Here is a 21,777-nt window from a genome sequence, read left to right as displayed (position 1 = left end):
TAAAAAGGTGGAAATGAAGGGAGGCTATTCTATAGCGCCAACCAGTTCATCCTGGACATTTAAAGCATGTTGGAGGCTGACTATTGTTTTCTAATACACCGCTTAGTGAAACATTCACTTCTGATTAGCCGATTGCAGCATTCGACGGTCTGTTGTGTTTCTACAGCAAACAGCTGCTATGGATAACAGGCCGTTGCTATGGATGCAGTTTAAGCTACAGGGCTTTTTTTGTTGGGAGCAATGAATGAACATTTTTTGATCAATATGTTTAGACAAATTATTGATTTCTTTAGTAAGTAGCCATCAGGGTCCTGCTCATCCTGTCGGGCTTCCTTTTGCAATAATGACCAGCTGGCCGTACATTATCCCTTACTTATTATGTCATTATCGTTTACATACTTTTTGAGCCTCTCTAAATAATCATTAAGTGGTTTTAAAGATTAAATATTTAGCTAATTGCAATAGAATTCATTCTAATGTTTTTAAGCATGGGGCGTCCTGTACTTCTAAATAACTCTGAGTCAGTGTACTGCATCATGTGAGCAGTTCCAGGAGATGAATAATTTATGCAAGATATTTTATTGTCATATGCACAGTTAACGGACAGTTACTTTGCTAGGTCCTCCTTCCACACAGAATTACAATAACTTAAACTTAAGGTACAAATTGTAATTAAAATTAAGAATACAAAAAAGGAGATAAATGCTAATAGTATAAGAAAAATATAAAATAAGGTCAACACAGCGGCAAAGAAGGACATGTTGATAATAATAATTGATGATATAATGATAATGAAAGGGTATCCATGACTTGTATATTGTATTGTTGTGTTCATATTGATGTATGTGGTATGCAGACGGTATTTTCTGAACACGTATGAAGAAGTGTTTAAATATTTAAAGCTGGTTTGTTGTTGTTCTTTATTCAAGGTGTGTTTTGGAGGTCTCAGCTATATATTGACCAACCGCAGTTTTTGAAATTCAACATCTCCGTCCAGAAAGACGCTCTTGTCGGAGTGTACGGACGCAAAGGCCTGCCGGCCTCACACACACAGGTTGGTTACACAAACACATTCATGTGCATGCACATACAATCATGTGCTAAGTCAACGAGCCCACGCTTCAAATATCATGTTCTAGTTACCCCGCTAGTGTCAGACGTGGCAATGTACACTTGTAACAGGCCTAGCGTCTTTTCTAAATGAACTCAACATGGATGAATAAATGAATATCTAGCAAAGTGCTTTACATACAGCAAACAAGAACATAACCACATGGAGAACAGTATGATAGTCCACTGCTGAACACAACCCTGTGTTGAAGATGGGATTAACCAGCAGCAGGATGTGTTTTCATCTGTGTCCCCAGAAAGAAATCTTATCTCATCAGATCAGTAGCCACCATTATTTGGTGCCGCTGACATAGTGTTTAAGAACGTCTGCCCCAATCACCCAGAACACTCTGGCCTTTCTACTTTTAACAAATACCATAAGTGATACATAACACTCTGCCTCCCAAAATGTCAAAAACATTAATCCCTTTTGCAGTGAGTCTAGGTCAAGTGTTTCATGGATTCTTGGTTAATAATGAAGCAGATAAGCTTCTTACAAACCTAAACTACCCTTTGACTACACTTACATCTCTGTTTGATGAATCAAGTCTTCTATCAAGGGACTAATCCACTTATCTGTAAAAGACAGCTTCATACAATGCCACCCCTATCACAGCTCAATGTTAGCACTCAGATAATCGACTGTGTGTGTGTGTGTGTGTGTGTGTGTGTGTGTCCTTGTCATAACCTTAATCCATCTAAGTTCTCTCTTTTATGGCTCCACGCCGGCATTATGTTTTAAGGTCGTCTGTCCGTCCGCACCTCTCATGAACGTGATCTCTCTGGAACGCCTGGAAGGATGTTTTTCAGATTTGACACTAATGTCCACTTGGACTCAAAGATGAAGTAAAAGACCAAAGATGGAGGTCACTGTGACCTCAAGGCCGACCCCTTTCCCCAAACGTGAAGGAGATTCCTCAGGAACGCTAGAAGGGATTTGTTCCACCGGTCCGCTTGGACTCAAAGATGAACGGATAAGAATTAGGCGGACAAGGACCAAAGGTCACTGTGACCTGTGTATTAATCTAAGTTTGTGATTAGAAGATTCAAACAGAGGCAAACTATCAACACGTAGACTGAATCAATTAAGTATCATCCATGTCATGTATGTCAAATGAAAGACGTAGCTAACAGAAGCTTTGCCTTTTCTAAAACATCAAGAATTCTAGGAATTATGTTAAATATTCTTGTACTGAGAAAAATATATTTTGTTGTCTTCCAGTACGACTTCGTGGAGCTACTGGACGGTAGTCGCCTCATCTCCAAAGACAAACGAGCGCTCAGTGACGCGGACGCCGGACACGAGGAGGAGTCTGGAGGAGGAGCCCGGCGCACGCGCTCCGTGAACGTGCACGAGGCCGGCTTCATCCAGTACCTGGACACGGGGATCTGGCACCTGGCGTTTTACAACGACGGACGCAACACAGAGCAAGTCTGTTACAACACCATCGTCATAGGTGAGAGACTCACACAAAGAGAGCATGCTTGAGTCAGGGGCTGGAAGGCTTCTAGTAGTAGTATTCAGATCATCATACATGATTCAAATACAATCATTTCTATAATTGTATTCGCTAGTTATCGTTAAAATAGGAAATTCTGGAAACATTTGAAATTTCTGCCAATGTTTCTTCTTCTTTTTTTCTGCGTGTGAGAATGTGCAGGAAATGGGCCAGTTAGGTACGGCAGAGAGCCAGCAACGGTGTGTGTGTGTGTGTGTGTGTGAGAAATGTACAGTATGTGTGTTTATGTTTAAAGATGTACAGTTGCATATCCAGCCACCCAATTAACTTACACCTTTAAACCACCTCTCTCTTTCTCAATCAGAGTCGATTATGGAGTGTCCTCAGAATTGCCATGGAAACGGAGATTGTCTCTCAGGAGTATGCCACTGTTTCCCAGGGTTCCTGGGGCCTGACTGCTCTCGAGGTAAACAGACACACACAAATACAAATACTCAGCCACCCATAGAGAGCCAGTAATTGTTGGGAGATAGAATCAATGAGCGTGGTCATAGTTATTTGTGAAATGTTAAGACTCTGCACAAATGTGTGAGCTCCAGTGCACTCGGTGTCTGACTTTACGGGTCTATGAGCCGGCATGTCTCATGATCCCTGGCCTGCTCTGCAGCTGCCTGCCCGGTGCTGTGCAGCGGCAATGGCCAGTACTCGCGTGGCCGCTGCCAGTGCTACAGCGGCTGGAAAGGCACTGAGTGCGACGTGCCAGCCAACCAGTGCATCGACATCCACTGTGGAGGACACGGCATCTGCATCATGGGCGCCTGCATCTGCAACACTGGTTATAAGGGAGACAACTGTGAGGAAGGTAAGACTAATTTCCAACAAGGACAAACCCAAAAGGTACACTAGTTACATGTGATGTCATTGGTTCTTGCTCTGGGACATTTTGACACTGCTCTGCATGGTTTTCCATCTTTGGCATGCTGGAATTTGGTGAAGACATTACTACATAATTAAATGTCAACATAAATAATTGATTTACCACACATTTATTGCTACAATGACATTTATTTTTGAAATAGAAACATCCATGCAATTTGTTATAATAGAATAATAATCCGTTTTCACATCTATTTAACCGACATTATTGAGAGGACACTAAATGAATGCCATTTTTTATTAAGTGGATAATTAAACATTAACATTTATATATGTAATAGCAGTATTTTGGAAGATGTAAAGAAGACACGTGATTGTTCCTTCGTTAGTGCAGCTGCTGTGCCAAAATATCACATGTGTTCGTTCTCCATGTTTATATGTAACATGCTCTCTGTGAAATATGAACATGTTTCCATATCTGGATGAATAATGAGGCAAGTGAGGCAAAAAAACCTGCAGGTTTTGTAATCCACCTCATGTAATGATCTTTCCATGTATAACATTTACCTGTCACAGGTACATGCCATGTTCTGTAGGTTTGCAATCTAATAATCCCACATGTAGGTGTGAGCTAAGAGTCCCTGAAGTGCAGCTGCTGACAGCTAGTTTGTTAAAACAGCACGACCACAAGGTTCAATTAATTTACTCTAATCTCTTTTTCGCACACAGATACACATGCATGGCTACTGTCAAGCTGCTGACAGGTAGTTGGCTAAAGTAGGCTACGAGCTGGACACTAATTTAATCTGAATTGATCAATACTAATCTACTATTCGCTGGTTTGACACACACACACACACACACACACACACACACACACACACACACACACACACGGGCACACACTTTCACATCCAGTGTGTACAAATGTAAACCCAAAGGTGTGCACTGCACACGCTGCATATACATACACACTCATTAAAAAATGCAAATACAAATTACAAGGGACGGTAACCAGATTAGTTTCAGATTAGTTCAATCATCCATCACACTAATCCTTTGTGAGTGAGTACAACGAAGGAGAGAGTGAGAGAATTTCCCCTGAACAACGGATTTCCATGATGACATATTACAGTCAAATAGCTGTAAAGAGTGAGTGTGTGTGTGTGTGTGTGTGTGTGTGTGTGTGTGTGTGTGTGTGTGTGTGTGTGTGTGTGTGTGTGTGTGTGTGTGAGGCGCTGGTGGGCAGCCTATGCAGGAGGACGGTCCAGGTCCGAGTCAGCGTCAGAACAATGATGACTTTGTTTGGCTGCAGTTCATCTGCAGGCTCCCTGAAACAAATGCATATCGTCCCCTTCCTAAAATAATAAAAACAGAAAACACAAAAAACTTGACCAAATGTAATGAAGTGCACAAGCTGCCTCTAGACACTGAACCACAGGCATACTGTAATACCGGTCAAGTTATGTTATGATTACTAGTATTATGTTCCAGTGAGATTTTCATTGACAGAAATGTTAACTAAATTGCTAGCTTAAATGCTAGCTTCAAAATGCCATCTTGAAAAGCTTGTACAGTTGTAAAAAGTCCCATTGTCTTGTGACTTAGGCAAAATAAAATGTTTTGAGTCACACTCTTGACACAGCTATACTACAGGGGTAGAATCACATGACCTGTTCACCTGAGCATGTAGAAGATTTTACCAGAGGTGTATCACGAGGAGATGATTTAGGCAAGAAAATATTTTTTGTCAAGAAATGACTTCGGCCATCATTTTAGGAAGGTGATGATATTATAAACACTGGCTGCAACCTGCACTGCACCAGACAGCAGGCAGGCAGCAACAAGCTGATGAACAAAGTCAGAACACGTTATATTATATGTTGTTCTATTAATATAATGTTATAGAATATGCAGCTCCCCACTCCCTATGGTACTGGTAATGTCTAGACTCTAAGGTAACCTTCAAGTGGCACTTTCAATGGATCTGGATGGATGGCTTTATTATTTTATCTATGTTTTAACAGATTGACACCAATATCAGAAGACACGATATTGTGTCTGAATTATAGTTATAAAGGCTTAGCCTATTTGACAAAGGATAGCATACAATGCAGATACACACACGTTTCTACAAACACATAAACCAAAGGAGGTAAACTAGAGGTCGGATCTAACAGACTGGAGCTGTTTCTTTAACCCTGTGAAGGCGGCTGAAATCTGTCTGACTGACCACAGATGTTGTTGTGATTTCATCTTGTTTTGAATCAGATCTTCGTCCAGTTGTATCAGACACACAGGGCCGGAGGAAGGTTTTATTTATTTATTTTATTATAGAAATACTGTGGTCTAAAGGGACTTAGTGCAATCCCCTTAAGTAAGGAGTAGCTAGCTGACACAAGGATGTAAACATTTCCATTAAATGTTTCCCTCATTCATTTTCAACAGATTAATGACATCATTATGCTCTATGGTTTCAAAGCTGTAACCGTACTGCATATAATAGAATTCCAGTGGAGCCATACTAAACCCTCTTGGTCTTAAAGGGCCAGTCTGGATGTTTGGAAGTGGGTTTGATGAGGCGCGTATCCATCGTCAGGGGGAAGCACCCGGTTTGGAGAAACAGACGGAGTCACGGCTGTGGACGAGGGAAGCAACATGACATCATTATGACGCCTCAAGGGAAAAAAGCAATATCAGTTTAAGTGTCTGCTATTTAAAATGTTTTCGCTGGTCTTCCTTGCCGTGAGACACTGCAGCTATGCGATCTATGTTGATGACGGGGAGCTGAGTCCATTACCTATGCTCTTGCCAAAGCAGTTCTTTTTCAATGGTGTCTGGTGGCTTTGGCGAGAGGATAGATGGATACAACGGAAACAGCTGTCTGACGGCAAGTTGAAATGGCAAAATATTCTAAATATAGTGCATACTTAAACAAATATTTATTTGTATAGGTGTCTAAAATAAGTGCTGCTGCTGACCCGGTCCGCAGCAGCACTTTGCTTCGCTCCATGCGGTAACACCTGTCATCTACTGCAGGTAATACTGACCATGGATGCATACCTCATACAACCCCACTTCAAAATAGCTGAACTGTCCCTTTAAGTGGTCTTGACAACAGTCCTTGATAGGTTTGATTCCCTAAAGTCTACAAAACTGTAGAAAACGTAAACATGTGTTGACTATATGGTATTCACCGCCCCTCTGTGTCTCTCCAGTGGACTGCATCGACCCCAGCTGTTCGGCCCATGGCGTGTGTATTCATGGGGAGTGTCACTGTCAGCTCGGCTGGGGCGGAGCCAGCTGCGAGATCGCAAAGGCCATGTGTCCCGACCAGTGTTCGGGTCACGGCACCCACAACGCAGAGACCAGCACCTGTACCTGCGACAAGAACTGGACCGGGGCCGACTGCTCCTTAGGTGTGTGTCACGTTTAATGTCCCGCGGTTAGACAATCTGTCGGATGTAAATGTTTCTGTCCATCTTTCCCGCCTCATCACTTACACAAGCTACAAAAAGAATAGACTTCATTTGTGAAAGCAGCATCTCACCAAGCTTTACAGAGTTAATAAAGTGCTCTGCGGAATCATTCAGGGAAGATAAAGATGAGCTTGATCTGCATCAAATTAAAACAAAAAAGCAATTACAGAGCAGAACATAATTAAGATAACAGTGTTAGAGATGTGAGCCCCTAGGAACAGGTGAAAAAGATGGGATACATATTCTGTAAAACAACCAGCAAGGCAAAAGGTGAATAAGATGGATATGCATAACCAGTACCTGCAAACATAATTCTGAGGAGTGATTTCACGCATTAGTTTAGGAGGCAGTGTACTCTTCTGCAGCTCGGCTACCCTGATGGCAAAAACATGTTCACCTTTAGGAGTTAGCCAGGAGTTTGAAAGAGCCAGGAGCTTGCCTGAGGATATCACTCATGGACTTGAGAGGAGGAGCGAGGTCATGGCATAGCTGGAGGCTAAACCGCATTCAGGCCAGTGAAATCAGCAGCATCTCCAAATCAATTCTTTGGCGGCCAATGAAGAGAAACTGGAATAGAAGAGCGATGGTCTCAAGATGACTTGCAGAGTGCTGGACACCCTGCAGCGGGGGTTTGCAGTAGCTGCACATAAAAGAGCCGTCTCTTGACAGTGGAAGGAGTCAGAGTACAAGAATCTGGGCAATCTGGGAAAAAGTAGCACAGACACATTTTTCATGGTCTTTGTGGATAAGTGAGGAAGATAAAACCAGACACATGTTGACTCAATCACTGAGAGAGAGGAGGAACCAAAAGGGAACGTCCTCTTGGAGACTCAAGTGTTCTGCTCTGCTCCCAACGCACGACCCGTCTCTCCGCACTGGGAAAAGCAAACAGCTTCGTGGGAAACATTAGACCTGAATCACATTTCTTTAAATAGGAAACAATCATATTGAATGTTACTTGCAAAACATAGATTTCTAAAATGAGTTGTTTCCCCTACAAGATCTGCGTCTGGCAGCTAAAGCAATGAGGATGATTATGATCATATTTAGGAACTTTATTTAGGTTGTGAACATATTGTGGTCAATGCTGACTTAAAGCATGAAACAGGACACATTTACTTTTTACAATATGTAATATACAATAACATGCTTTTATTAGTATTAATATTATTGTCTTGGCTCCTAACAGACACGAGTCATAATCTACACAAGCAGAAGATGTTATTTTGTCTTTTTGATAAATATACCAATGTCGTCCTTTTTCTGGTGAAGACAGGCTCCGATTTGATGGTGCTGTAAAGAGAGAGAGAGAGAGAGGGAGAATGAGAGAGAGGGAGGGAGAGAGAGAGAGAGGGAGAGAGGATGCAGACAAAGAGGTAAGATAGTAAAAGCTGGAGGAGGAATGCCGATCAGGAACAGATGGCTTGACATGAAAAACAAAGACGATGTGTGTGAGTTCACGTTGTCTCTGTTTGTGTTGCCGTCGGCTGTTACGCAGAGTATCGTCTCGTTAAAACCATTAAACACACCTCCAATTAAGTGCTGTCGCTTGAGGAAACACACACAAATACACCGTTGGCTCTGGCATGTTCTTGACCTTTGAACACACTCACAACACAGATCGGTACAAACCAGACACATATTCACTGAATGCATTCTAACTGTATTTTTTATGATAATTCTTAGTGCCTTAAACCACATTTGCTGAAGTACATTATTGACGTGCCACGAACAAATGCAGTATAAAAGCGGTCAGCATTGTGAGTCCACGTATTAATATGTCTTTGTGTCTCTCCAACAGAGGTGTGTGAGGTGAACTGCGGCAGCCATGGCGTCTGCTACGGCGGGGTGTGTCGCTGCGAGGAGGGCTGGACGGGAACGCTGTGCGACCAGAAGGCCTGCCACCCTCTGTGCAGCAAGAACGGGGTGTGCAAGGAGGGCAAGTGTGAGTGTGACCAGGGATGGACAGGGGAGCACTGCAATATAGGTGAGTGGATCACACACACACACACACACACACACAACACACACACACACACACACATTACAGGAAAAGTGTAAGAAGGGAACGTGAAGACTAAGACGTTCCTCAGATGCACAAACATGGGATTCATACTTCCACATGCAGGCGTTTTGCTGGTCACTGGTTTCACATGTCTGGAGAAGCACATACACATGTTCTCTGTGCAGACATGAGAGTACATTTGGTGAAAAGACTGTAACGTTCTCCAGTAATCTGGCATGACTTCATGACTTACTTACAAGGTTCCCAGTAGGACGCAGTGAAACAGTCACACATCACGACACAGAAGAAGAGTTGGTGGGTGGGCGGCTCTCTTGTCTTCACAGCTGTTGCTGCTAATTATACGGATGTCCATTTGTGTTGTTATGAGACCACGAGCTCGGTCAGCCACGCTGCCGGGAGGACATTCCAGTCCTTGTTCATACGTATCAATGTATGTAGGGATGAGAGCCTGTATGCAGGTTGCTGTGATCAATACATTGTGATTCTAATAAAGACTAACATGACATGCATTTGGAGTCCCATAGTCACTCTCTTTAGCTTGGTTTAGTCTTGAGTAGAATATCTGACTCCTGAGGAGAATATCTGACTCTTGAGGAGAATATCTGACTCTTGAGGCCCAATCGCACTGAAAGAGGAGCGATGCTCCTTAGGTGACCTGCAGGCATTGGAAATGAGAACAAGTCCCAACTTAGGCAATATTTGGAATGTTATAAAACCCCTTAATTTGTTTTACTTGAACTGAATAATGAATGTCCTGATTTAAAACTACAAAGTAGATAAGATTAAATTATTGATATGATGAATACTAGATGCATATCTAACTGGATAATGTGAAATATACGTCACAGACTTCTTTTACTCATGAACAATCTTTGGCTGAAGACACCTTCCTGCAGACAGCAACAACAATGGAGCAGCAGTTTGGCTCGCCTCATGGTGCTGTTGGTGTGTGTTTGGCATTAAAACAATAGTTGTAGTTTAAAACATGTGCGTCATACGCTTCCAGTGCGTTGGACAAACCTCCGGCAGCCATTGCTGGGCCGGTGGTGAGCGCTGTGGCCCAAGTTTCTGCCCCACTGGAACAGAAAGCTCATCTCATCTGATCATCTCAATACGCAAACATGTCCACGACACAGACATCGGCAATGAAACTCAGTGGCGAGGGAGAGTGGTGTGAAAATGCCCCGCTGCTTGGCTTCATGTATTATCACAAGGCCTTGTACACGAGCAAACGGACTACTGCCCCCTGCTGGTAGGGGGAGTGGGTGTGTCTCGTGCAGGCAGACAAGGTGCATGCTGGTCTCTCAAGTGAACCCTTTCAGTCTGGGCTGTTTGCTGCTGAGCATGGAGTGTCAGTGGGATGCTCACAGACGCACAAAAAGGAGATTGATGTTTCACATGATCATATTGAAATAGATTTTGCCCAGAGAAGATTTTTACAGAATAATGAAACAATTATTAAGAATAGTTATACGATAACAATAACATTGATCTGGATTGATATGTCGATTAAATGATCAAGTATCCAATGGCATCCATGCAAAGTGAAAAAATAGTCATATCATCATATTTAAGATACGCTTTTATTTTGAAATTCCCCTGGCACATCTATGTTACCATTTCCGTCATAGCTGATCATCTCATGTCGGCAATAAAACAAGAGAAAGCTGAACAGTGAGCCCAACACCGCAAGAAGGTACCAGTTAACAATGAAACCAATCTGTACAATACAAATAAACTGAGAAATCAAATAAAATATATACACACATACTTATTTTGCTTGGTACTACAGTATGGACTTCCTGTTGTGTGGTCACAGTTCAGCAGTGAGATGAGGAAGGCTTGGCCGGCTGGAGAGAGGATTCACACTGTCCTCTATCCAACATCACATTTACACACATTCACTGTCACCACATTGTAGATTTCCATATTCATTCATGTATTTATATTTCAGCATGGAATATCCCAGCTTACATCATGTGTATGTTGTTTTCCCCGTAAAGACAGAGCAGTTCCACGTTTAAGAGGAAACTAACAGAAAACTTGTGTTACTGAGCTTCTCAGAGTATGACGTTGAGTTTGTTTCTGTCTCTCTTCCTCTTCCTCTCTTTGCTCTGATGTACCTCTGCCTTCCTTCATGGGTTGGCTTGGTTGTGACCCTGATGCTAGATGTGTTGACCGTTCTACTGCCTGTTCTTCTGGACTAAATGCTCTTCCTGTCCATCTCTTTTCTTCCTTTGCTTTTGTCCTTTCTTCTCAAAGCTCACAACCCGGACATTAGAGTAAAAGGTACTGTGCTCTTTTCTCTTCTTCTGCTCATCACCAGCTGTTCTTCATCATCCCCTCTTCTTTGGCTTTTCTCTTCCTGTTCTGTGGAGCTGTGGCTGTGTCAGTGCTTATTTTATGTACTTACCTATTCAGACCTTTTGGCTTTGAATATCTTGAATGTATTATGTTTCCCCCTCTATCATTTTGCCAGCTCTGATAAATGTACTTCTACTGTTGCTCGCAACATTTCAGGATTTTAGTAATGTCCTGAGCAAAATACATTGGCTTTATTTTATTTTGCATATTGGATTGCACACTTACATTCATGGATGAATTACTTTGCAGCTTGTTGAATGGGATGAATTGATTTCTCTCTGTATGTTGTCCACTGGTTCCTCAGAAGCTGCTTGACTTTTTTAGTTTTCCAATTCCGGGACAAAGAGATGCATCTGAAGTGGTTCATCCTCATCAGGTCTTGAACACATGAGCAGTTTGTAGGGGCGACTGATCCAACGTCAGTGTTGGAGCGCTGCATCTCTTGAGTGCTCACCTCCAACATGAGCTTTCTGGCTTTTTCTCATTTCATTATTCAATTCAGTTTATTTTGTACAGCTCAGAATGACAAATTACAATTGCGAATTAGTTTTACATTGATGACTTATATTTTAGGTTTCTGTACGGCTGCAGTGAACATCTATAAACAATGTAGCGATCCAGTTTCTGTCATGTTGAAGCTGGGTCACAAACAAATGGTAAATGTAACACAAATCAGAACTGTTTCCAAAAAGAAAAGATATTGCGTCGTTAACGTTCCACTTATTCCCTTGTATGTTTGACATTCTTAGTGGCTCTGGATGGTGAAGACACGCGTTGTCTTTTAGAAGACACGCTCAGGGGAAGCACAGACGATAGTGAAAGTAGAGAGCGTTAAATCCTGGCTCTGCTTTAGTCTTAGGTTTCCTGTCCCCAGACTCCACATGTGTGTGAAGTCATAATCTGACTCGCTCTACGACTGTTGAGCTAAAGACGGCAGTCATACGGTAGACAGGACATGTGTGTAATTATTTAAGTAAGTCATATTTGCACAATTGCAAAGCAAATGGCTATTGGACTGTGACAGTGTTGAATCAATTTAGCTGATTTAAGCCTCATTGGACTATTCTAGATAAGGGGCTTCATAATACTTGCTCAGGGGCAATGGAAAATAAACAGGTGGCCCACATCATGTACTGAATCTTATGGTTGCAGTCATATCAGTTGGCCAACGACTTCTTATGTAATGTCCAATATTGCATGGTATTGCATCCAGTTCATTGTATCGATGTGGATATAGGGACAGCCAGGACTTTAGAAACACTGACATCATGAGTCCAGATGACTTCCACTCTCAATACAACACCGCGTCATGTGACCAGTCATGTGACCAGTCTTTTCTATTGGAGAAGTCTACAAAGGATTATGTCTCATCTGCGTACAGGATGGCTGAGGTTTTTACATTTGTAGTTTAATTATAATCCTTTCAGTTCAGGATCGGTAACTAAAACAAAAATAGTCCAATTTAAAATCTAAGAAACACTAAGAATAGCCCGTAAAATATCGACCAAGTCTTTTACATTGTCGGATGTTACAGGGTGTGGTTAATGGTAGCTGCACCGATCCTGACTTCTAATGTATGTCGAGCTCCACAAATGATGGATCCTACACTTCCCATAATGCAACTCAAAGGCTCATTTTGCTCTCTAATGTGATTTAATCACCACGTCTTTAGAGCTCCACCATCATTCAGAGTTATTCGGAGTTAGACGTATTTCTTGGAGTCAGCACCTAGTGGCCATCAGAGGAACTGCAGCTTCTACTCAACTCTTCTTCAACATGCTAATGCGTACTACATTTACCAGTATATCAATGTAACACTGTGTGTTTGACAGCAACTGTATGATTCTCCACCCACTTTGTATTCTGAAAGGTGGTCGAACACAATCAGGGGAGAAGTCGTTGTTTGAGACTCTTCTTCTGGATTTTATTTTGAAAATAAGTGAAACATGTTTTACTCTGGCTTTTGTCTTTCTTCCTCTTGTGTGATCTAAACGTGACTGAAGACAGGTTTGAGAGAAGGGATCTTTTTGACTGTTGAGGTGCTGCTGTGTCTCTCTGTGTTACTGCACTCCCGTGATCCAACTCTTTCTTCCTCTCCTCCTCTTCCTCTGGCTGCCATTTCCATCTGTCCATCACAGAGAGTATATTTGGCAGTGCTGCTTTTGTTTCGATTTACTTTTTTTCCCTAATTTTCCTCCCTCTCTCCCTCGTGCCCTCTCCTATTCTCAGGATATAAAGGTAATTCATGCCAAAGACTTAATGAAGGCCTTACTGTCCCAGAACACCTCCACTTTGCTTTGTTAACGTCCTTTTGATTCTGATTTACTCCATTTCATTGGATCTTTCCTGTCTTTTCCTTTTTTCCTGTCCTTTTCTCTGTCTTTCAGTCTTCATAAAACGCACGGCATACGTGTTTTTTTATATTTTTATCGTTATACCGTTACCGTCCTACCGTTATTTCAGCTTTTTTTATCAATCTTGTTTGTTTTTCTGTCACATCATTATTGCCCCTGTCTCTGATTTTCACACACAAAACACAGACTATACAGCTGAAGATGCACGCAAGCTCATGCTAAATGGAAATGCTCACACACACACACACACACACACAAGCCCAAGGTGTGTGATTCCTGTTTTGTCTTGCATCCACAAGCCTGATGTATGTATGTGTGAATTCAGCCAGCTGCCGTTCCTCTGTCCTCCATCTATCTCATCCTCCCCTTCCTGTCTCTCTCTATCTTGTTCTCCCTTTCCTGTCCTCACCTTCCATCTTTACCTCCATCCCTCGTTCTGTCTGTCCAGCTGGGCTTGGCTTGGTTCTGATTCTCACCTTTAAGTAATCTGATTGCCAGCCTCACTGTATTTCTGTGATGGAGGCATAGAGTCCACACCACCCTGTGCTGCCTTTACTTTGTGCGCTGTGTATCTGTCTACCTGTTGTGTTTTCACATGGATTTAACCCGTGATGTTGTTGTTTTTTTCACTGACAAGTCCAAAGGAATCCATATTTCCGGAGCAAAAAAATAGAGAAGCTGCCGTCTTTGTCAACTGGCTGGGTGTCAAACGCCCCTCAGATTTAGACTTCCCTTGGACAGATAATCTAAAACATTCCAACATCCTCAGAATGTTTCGTTTCAACTTTGATTTGTTGTTGTTTTGTTTGTTTGTATGCCCTGTTTTTTATCATCATCTTATGCAACAATAACACCTTCTTTCTTGGTTTACAGATGCGAAAAAAATTATATTATTTTGAATTTATTTCCGATTGAAGCCATGCAGCACACAGTAGTCCTTTTGGCTGTAGGCAATCTTAGTGGTTCATGTGAAACTACAACTTCAGTGCATTTCACCAAAGGCTGACTGTGTGTCTGTCTGTCAGTCTGTGTCCCTCACATGTGGGTTCATGTATTTATCTGTCTTATTTGTCAATCTGTCTTTCAGTCTGTCACTCCATTTGCTGGAGAAAGGCTCCTCACACAGGGCCAACCGCCTTCATGCACACCAGGCTTTAACCAATATGGGTCTTTGATGTCTTTTGAAGCTATTTTTGGACTGAAGCTAGCAATCTGTGTTGACATGAAATATGTTTGAATTAAAAAAAGAAAGAATTGAGTTTCCTTGAGAAGTCTTGTGAGATGAGCAACGCTTCTGAAACAGCATGCAGACCTTCATGGGGCAGGATGTGTAAACGGTTGTTACGGAGGTGTTGTTCTGGGTTCCAGTGCCAAGACTTCCTCTCCTGTGAGCTGCTCGCTGTCTACAGTCCGGTTAGCAACATGTGACCGGATTGTTTCACAAGTAGCCATTATAAGCTAGTTCTAAACCAATAAACAACTAGATCTTCATTCCCACTTTTTCTTCTTCTTTTGCTCTACGCAAGACTGTTTACCTGCATTCAACAAAGTCCACTCAATGTGAAGGTCAGAAACCAGAACACTTAAGATCTTGTCCTGTTTGCTAAAGACTTGACATTCATATGCAGATAACCCTTAAAGAGATTATTATAGGTATTCAAGTAACTAGAGATCAGACTATTAACTAACAGCATTTTAATATCAAATCACTCTGAACTTAAGCCACACATTCACATACCACTGACGGCATACGCAGTATTGTTTGGCACAGACTGGACGGCAGACAGCCAGTATACATTCACACGGCTCCGGTTTAAAAAACGACAGAGACAGTTGGATAGCTGTTGGATAGCTAGCATCGGACACGGCGACCGTGCCTGTTTGTGTTTAGCCTCTGATGAACCGTAGACTGTAAGAAGTGGACGTGGTCGTCATGACGTCACTCATTGGTTTGTGGACGGCCTTGTGAAGCCTCACGTTCGGTGAAGGGGCCATTGCCGCCTTGACTTTTTGCAACCAGTGAATGGAAGTGACCATATTAGGACTGTGGGATAGTTATGTAGAGACGCCGTATATATCTCTGGTAGAGACCTGTCAATCACACAAGCCCCGCCCTAAAGCGTCCCCTGCTTTATGGTCTGTTGGACTCTAAATGACCATAATGTACTAAATGAACATCATGCTGTATTGAAGAAGACTTGAAACTAGAGATTGAAACATAAACTCAATGTTTACTGAGGGAATAAATCAAGAGACAAGTAGAGTCATTTATATATACTTCTATACAACCAGAGGAGTAGAGTCATTTATATATACTTCTATACAACCAGAGGAGTAGAGTCATTTATATATACTTCTATACAACCAGAGGAGTAGAGTCATTTATATATACTTCTATACAACCAGAGGAGTAGAGTCATTTATATAGACTTCTATACAACCAGTCATTTATATAGACTTCTATACAACCAGACTTGTTTTCGCAACCAGAGGAGAATGCACCTTTAACAGCTCTTCTGTTGCCACCTGGACTGAACTCAGCTTCAGTTCATTGTTTATGTCAACTCTCTCCTCATCATTGTTCCTTTATTTAATTCATAAAGTCCCGGTGATTCTGGCGAATTTTTCCGTCAACTTGAAACATTTTGAATTTGCACAGGACTTAACATCGTACTGCAAATATGTGTCTCTATCTATTGACTTTGTGTGCAATCGCACCACTTGTAAAATTCAATTGGTCTCCGTCACAGTAAAGACACCCCTCACAACCTGTTTCCATGGTAACAATCTATGATAGTAGCCTACTCGCAATGGCAATCTTGTCTCAAAGGTGATACTTGTGTTGGGGTATTTCTAACGCTGACATTTCTAAGGAATGAATCGCTTCTATGCACAGCAGTACTGGGCAGCCTCAGTGCATAGAAGCCATCATATCAAAGTCTTTTATTTCAACCCAAATTGGACAAATCACCCATACTTAAGATAGTTGATTCTACCTCTTTGGGAAATTGATACATTTACACACTCTCTGTGTGAGTCCAGTTATTTCTGGACCACACAATATATATGTGTTGTCATTTTGTCAGACGGGGGAAGTGAGGAATACGTCAGTGTGGTGTCACAGCTCTTTCTTTTCCTGTGAAGGTCTTAGTGCTGTTTCAGACATTTCTCCAAGCTGAGAGGGAATCACTGAATATGTTGCAATGTGAAAAATACTGATTAATCTCATCCATCAAAGCTCCAGTACAAAACTATCATCGCCTACCTTCAAACACGTGTATTGGTTGAAGCCTGTTTCCCCCCCTGGTGCCAGCCGTGACGCCCCACGCTCTAACTCGTCTAACCGAGGTCTGTCTCCTGTGCCCAGAGGGCTGTCCAGGTCTCTGCAACAACAACGGACGGTGCACTCTGGAGGCCAGCGGCTGGCACTGCATCTGCCAATCAGGATGGAGAGGGGCGGGATGTCACGTGGCCATGGAAACCCTCTGTACCGACGGCAAGGACAACGAAGGAGGTATATGTGTGTTCATTCATGTCCTGAATCCACCCATGTTAACGCGATTCGTTCCCAGCAAGTCTACACTTAATTCCCCTTGTTTTTGACGAATTAAATACAATTTCAATCCAGAAGCATGGCTCTACTGTTGATTATCTAAAAGGAATAAAACGCATAAATCTAAATGATTTAGTAACAAATCCACCACCTGCTGAGCTGCACATTGATGTGCAGCTGTAGTGGTGTTCTCCTTCTGTACGGACACACTGCAGGATGCAGAACATGTAGGATCAACCTCCATGTGGCATTGGGGTGGAAAGACTGCTAAACACCAATCGGGACTGGCTCTGTGGCTCTTTGATGTGGAGTACATTATCGGTAGTGTTCAAAAGGCACCTGTAGATGTTTTAAAAATAAGCTGTAGAGAAAACTAGAAGCATGAATAAAACTCTGCTGTCGTAAATCCTTGGAGGAATACTGGAACCTTGGAATTGAAAAATGAAAGAAGCTAGCAGCTCCAAGAGTGGCTAAATTTAACGAGGAAAGTCGCCAACCCAACAATGTTTAACAGCCCGCCCCTTCATGCCTCCTCTAAAGCCACGCCCCCAAAACGATCATTATGGACTCAAACAAAGGACATGAAGTAGTGTAAGTACTCACAGCTGAAACTGAGATACCAACATGTTACCAACAAAAGCAGAAGAAAGAGGACATAGGTGAGTGGTCGTCCTGCAACCACAAGGTCGCCGGTTCGATCCCCGGTCTCCCCATAGGTCGCATAGACGTGTCCTTGAGCAAGACACTGAAGCCCCAGTTGCTCCCCGGGTGCCTCTAGCAGCCCACGGCTCCCACATTGATATGGATTTCATGTATGTAATATAACAAAGTAATAAAGTCTAAGTGGATGGAGCCGGTTGCGTGTTCTGTTACATGGGGAGTTTTAAGATGAGACTGGAGGTTCATCTTAAGTCCTGATGTGTTTATCCCAGAGCTCAGGCATCACTTTGTTCTCTGACTCCTTCTTAGAAGGGAAATACACTGAACACAGTGTTGCATTGTTATTACTGTTATTGTGGCCAACCCAATATCTTCCTGCACGACAATCTTAGCATGTCATTCCACATTTAGATACCGGATTGTTTTGTCTCAGAATTGGATTTGTTGATTACTGTGGGGGAAAAGATACGAAGCCAACGCCGGCCTTAACGGCTCAAAACTTCAGCTATCAGCTCGAGTGATGAGAGCAGGGAGGTGACTGGAAAGGTGTGTGTGTGTGTGTGTGTGTGTGTGTGTGTGTGTGTGTGTGTGTGTGTGTGTGTGTGTGTGTGTGTGTGTGTGATGGAGTCTCTGGTGCCTGTTCGCCAGATGTACAACTGGCTTTTATAAACTAACAGAGACAAATGGCTGCCCATATTTTATTACCTTACATACCTCCTTCTATCCTTCCATCTCTCCATCTGTCCCTCTGCTCCACACTTCCTCCTCCCTGTCCTTCACTTATCCCTCCCTCCCTAATCTCTCTTTTTCCATCATTCCATCCCAGCTTATTTTCATTGCAGCCCTCCATCCTTCTTGCTTCCCTCCTCCTCCTTGACTTTATTTCTCTTGGCAGATCCTAATAAACACATACGGCTCACATGCTAATCCTACTGCATCGCTCCATGTTTCCCTCATTCATCAATTTCTTCTTTTTCCTGCCACATCAGAAAATCCATCGATCCATCCACTTTTTCCACACTTTTTTATCCTTTCATTTTCTCCGTTTCTGCCTTTATTTTTTATTAATGTTTGACTTATCTTATTTAGACAATACAGTATCTCACTTCTTCTCTCCTTCCCCAATTCTCCATGGTGTATGTAACCATCCTCTCATCTATCACCATCTTTATCTCTTGTTCATGCCTCCATCATTACCCATTGATTCCTCTGTCCTCACCATATGCTTGCATTGCTAATTATTCGTAATCCCTTCATCATCCTTCATTGCTTCTTAATCCCTCTGTTGGTGCTTGTCCCTGCGTTCATCCATCCATCCTGATCCTGTTTGCATCCCTCTGCCCTTCTGTCATCCACCTGTCACCTTTCCATCATTCATGTTGTGTTCTGAATATAATACTGTTGTGTGTTTCAGATGGCTTGGCTGACTGCATGGATCCAGACTGCTGTTTGCAGCCCTCCTGTCAGAACCAGTTATACTGCCAAGGGTCACCTGACCCGGGGGAGGTCATCAGCCAGTCTCCGTCCTCATTGGCTCCTCAGCAAGTAAGGAGCTCCAATCAGAAATGAAGTCAAAATAAAAACGCAACTGTTATTTCCTGTTACCAAAGGAAGCAGCGTCTGTCTATCTATGCGTGTCCTCTTTGTTTTCCTCAGGCTGCCAGGTCTTTCTACCAGCGCATCCATTTCTTAGTTGGACCTGAATCCACTCACGTCATCACTGGAGACAGTCCGTTCAATAGAAGGTAGCGCGTCTCTCTCTGTGTGTGGTTTTCTTCTGTCATACAGTAGCAGTACAGTGGTCATGCATCTCAAACCATCAGACAAAAGACATCTGGTAGCTTCTGCAGAGCTACATCCTGTGCTCACGTTTTCAATGTGTTCTTCTTTGCTTTCCCATCTGCCCCCTATATTTTAAGTAATTAAGATACGATGCATATATGGCATAAAAGAATAAAAGCTTTATTACAGTCCAGCGAACAACATTATTTGTAGATTGCGTTTCATCTGAATCCACAGAAGTAGAACCTTAACTGTTATCAGTTAACGTCGCCACCCTCAATTCCTGCTGTACTTAAGTGTCTCTCAAACAGACACCTGTGTGCACGCATATGCTCACAATTCTTCCACTGCAGGTCATAGCTCACCCTCCTAGTATTTACCATAGTCTGAGCAGTCCACTGCTTCCTGTCCGGATGAACAGAACAGAAACAGTGTCAGTGAGACAGAGTTCACAACTGGTTTGCATTTTTTTTTACTTGCCAAAAGCCATTTTTCCCCACGTCTGCCTCAGACATTACATTCATTAATTATGATCAGAGGAAAAGAACGGGTGGCTATCTGCAAAATACAGACAGGCAGAGCAAAGGGAAGGGAAGAAGCAAGACGCACCTCTGTTCAGACATTTGTCTTTTGTCACATTTTGTATGCTAGCCTGAATGTTTCATAGAGCAGGGGGCCACAGCAGGGGGCCACAGCCCTGTAGTAAACATGTCCTGTAATGGAATGCAACCTTATAATAAAACAGATGTGTTTTAAACAGCAGTGTGTGTGTTAGGGGATTACAGGTGTTTCTCCCTTTAAAAGACAAAGAAATGATCGTGTGTGTGTGTGTGTGTGTGTGTGTGTGTGTGTGTGTGTGTGTGTGTGTGTGTGTGGGGGATTAGATGGTCTGAGAAAGTTAAACCACAACTGCAGTGTCATTGGAAAACAGTCACAAAGTTGCACAGCCCGATTGTGTAAACTGCTTCATGGTTCTGGTAGATGAGGCAGATTCTGGTTTAAACTAACGAGATCCAGTTAGGGAAGTCTGAATCTGATGGGATGAGACTCTCTTCCTGAATCAATATGTCTACATTTCTGTGATGTTGTCATCTTTATTTTAGATGTTAGATCTCTGCCGACAGAAATAATCCCTTTGTCTCTTTAGAAGACTTTACTCCACAGGCTGTAGAACCAGCAATAGATTCTGGATGACTTCATTTCATTAATCCCATGTTTCGTTTGTTTGGTGTTTCACGGATTGATGATGAACTAAATACTGTTTCTGAGGAGTTTTCTTCCTCATGGATACTGAATAATATGACTTCTGTGAACTGGTCAGATTTAAAGCTCAACACAAGCTTGAAGCCTAATAAACACCAAAATATATATGTTTTAGTTCACGTTAAAGAGTCATGACAGATCTTTTTAAATACCTTCCAGAACTGGATGTGACCGCAACAGGAATGTGTTTCCTGACCCATGGAATCTAGTGAGGAAAGGTTTTGAGGGTGAATGGTTCTGAAGGTATTGATTAAAAAGAAAAGATATTGTTATATATTGTAAACATTATAACATACGTTTAACACGGGCAGTGCAGGCCTAAAGGTTAGGGCAGCAAGCTTGTGACAGAAGGTTGTCGGTTAAATGCCCTGGGCTGACAGGATTGATCCCCAAACCTCTCAACAGATAAACCTGAGGTTGAGCACCGTGTATCTGACAGGGCGTCCTGGAAGAGAAAGCGTTGCTCTCAGTGGAACTCCCACAGGCTAAAGGAAAAGTGGAAGAACCATCATATGTAATAAGCAGAAGAAGAAAGGTAACTCAAGTTGAGTTCACTTGCATGTGGCTGCTGAGGGCAGAGCTGTGGTGTAAATATGCACTTCAGGTTGAGGGGGTGAGTGCAGCAGTCCCGTTACAGGGCTGCCGCTCCCACTGCTCCGCAGCCACGGACACAGGTGTTGTTTCACGTGATGCCTCACTGCTCTCTGCCTTGCTCTCACAGGAGCAGCACACCAAGAGGAGGAGAACCCAGGTGGTGTCTGAGTGTTAGAGTGAGATTATGGTCTGTCTGGTCCCAGACAGTGTTCCAGCACTGGCTTAGCCCGACCACAGGGTCTCGCCTCAAAGACAC

At 42.6% G+C, this 21,777-nt stretch overlaps 1 protein-coding gene across 3 annotated transcripts in view; it reads left to right on the top strand.

Annotated features, from left to right (window-relative positions):
• tenm3 (teneurin transmembrane protein 3) overlaps nt 1-21,777 on the top strand; it is a 99,693-nt gene that overhangs the window by 15,376 nt on the left and 62,540 nt on the right. For 2 of the 3 annotated variants that reach the window (XM_079219282.1, XM_079219283.1), the window contains exons 5-13: nt 930-1,054; nt 2,333-2,567; nt 2,935-3,036; nt 3,238-3,432; nt 6,665-6,865; nt 8,727-8,912; nt 17,037-17,183; nt 19,297-19,427; nt 19,539-19,627. In XM_079219282.1, coding sequence (XP_079075408.1) covers nt 930-1,054; nt 2,333-2,567; nt 2,935-3,036; nt 3,238-3,432; nt 6,665-6,865; nt 8,727-8,912; nt 17,037-17,183; nt 19,297-19,427; nt 19,539-19,627 — 1,411 coding nt within the window. Of the gene's footprint in view, nt 1-929; nt 1,055-2,332; nt 2,568-2,934; nt 3,037-3,237; nt 3,433-6,664; nt 6,866-8,726; nt 8,913-16,982; nt 17,184-19,296; nt 19,428-19,538; nt 19,628-21,777 lie in introns of all 3 variants that reach the window. The other variant, XM_079219281.1, reaches the window with a different exon arrangement.

This window comes from Taurulus bubalis (assembly GCF_910589615.1).
Source record: "Taurulus bubalis genome assembly, chromosome: 6".
Classification (NCBI taxonomy): Eukaryota; Metazoa; Chordata; class Actinopteri; order Perciformes; family Cottidae; genus Taurulus; species Taurulus bubalis.
The sequence above is the reverse complement of the archived record's forward strand: the minus strand, read 5'-3'. Positions and strand labels throughout refer to the sequence as shown.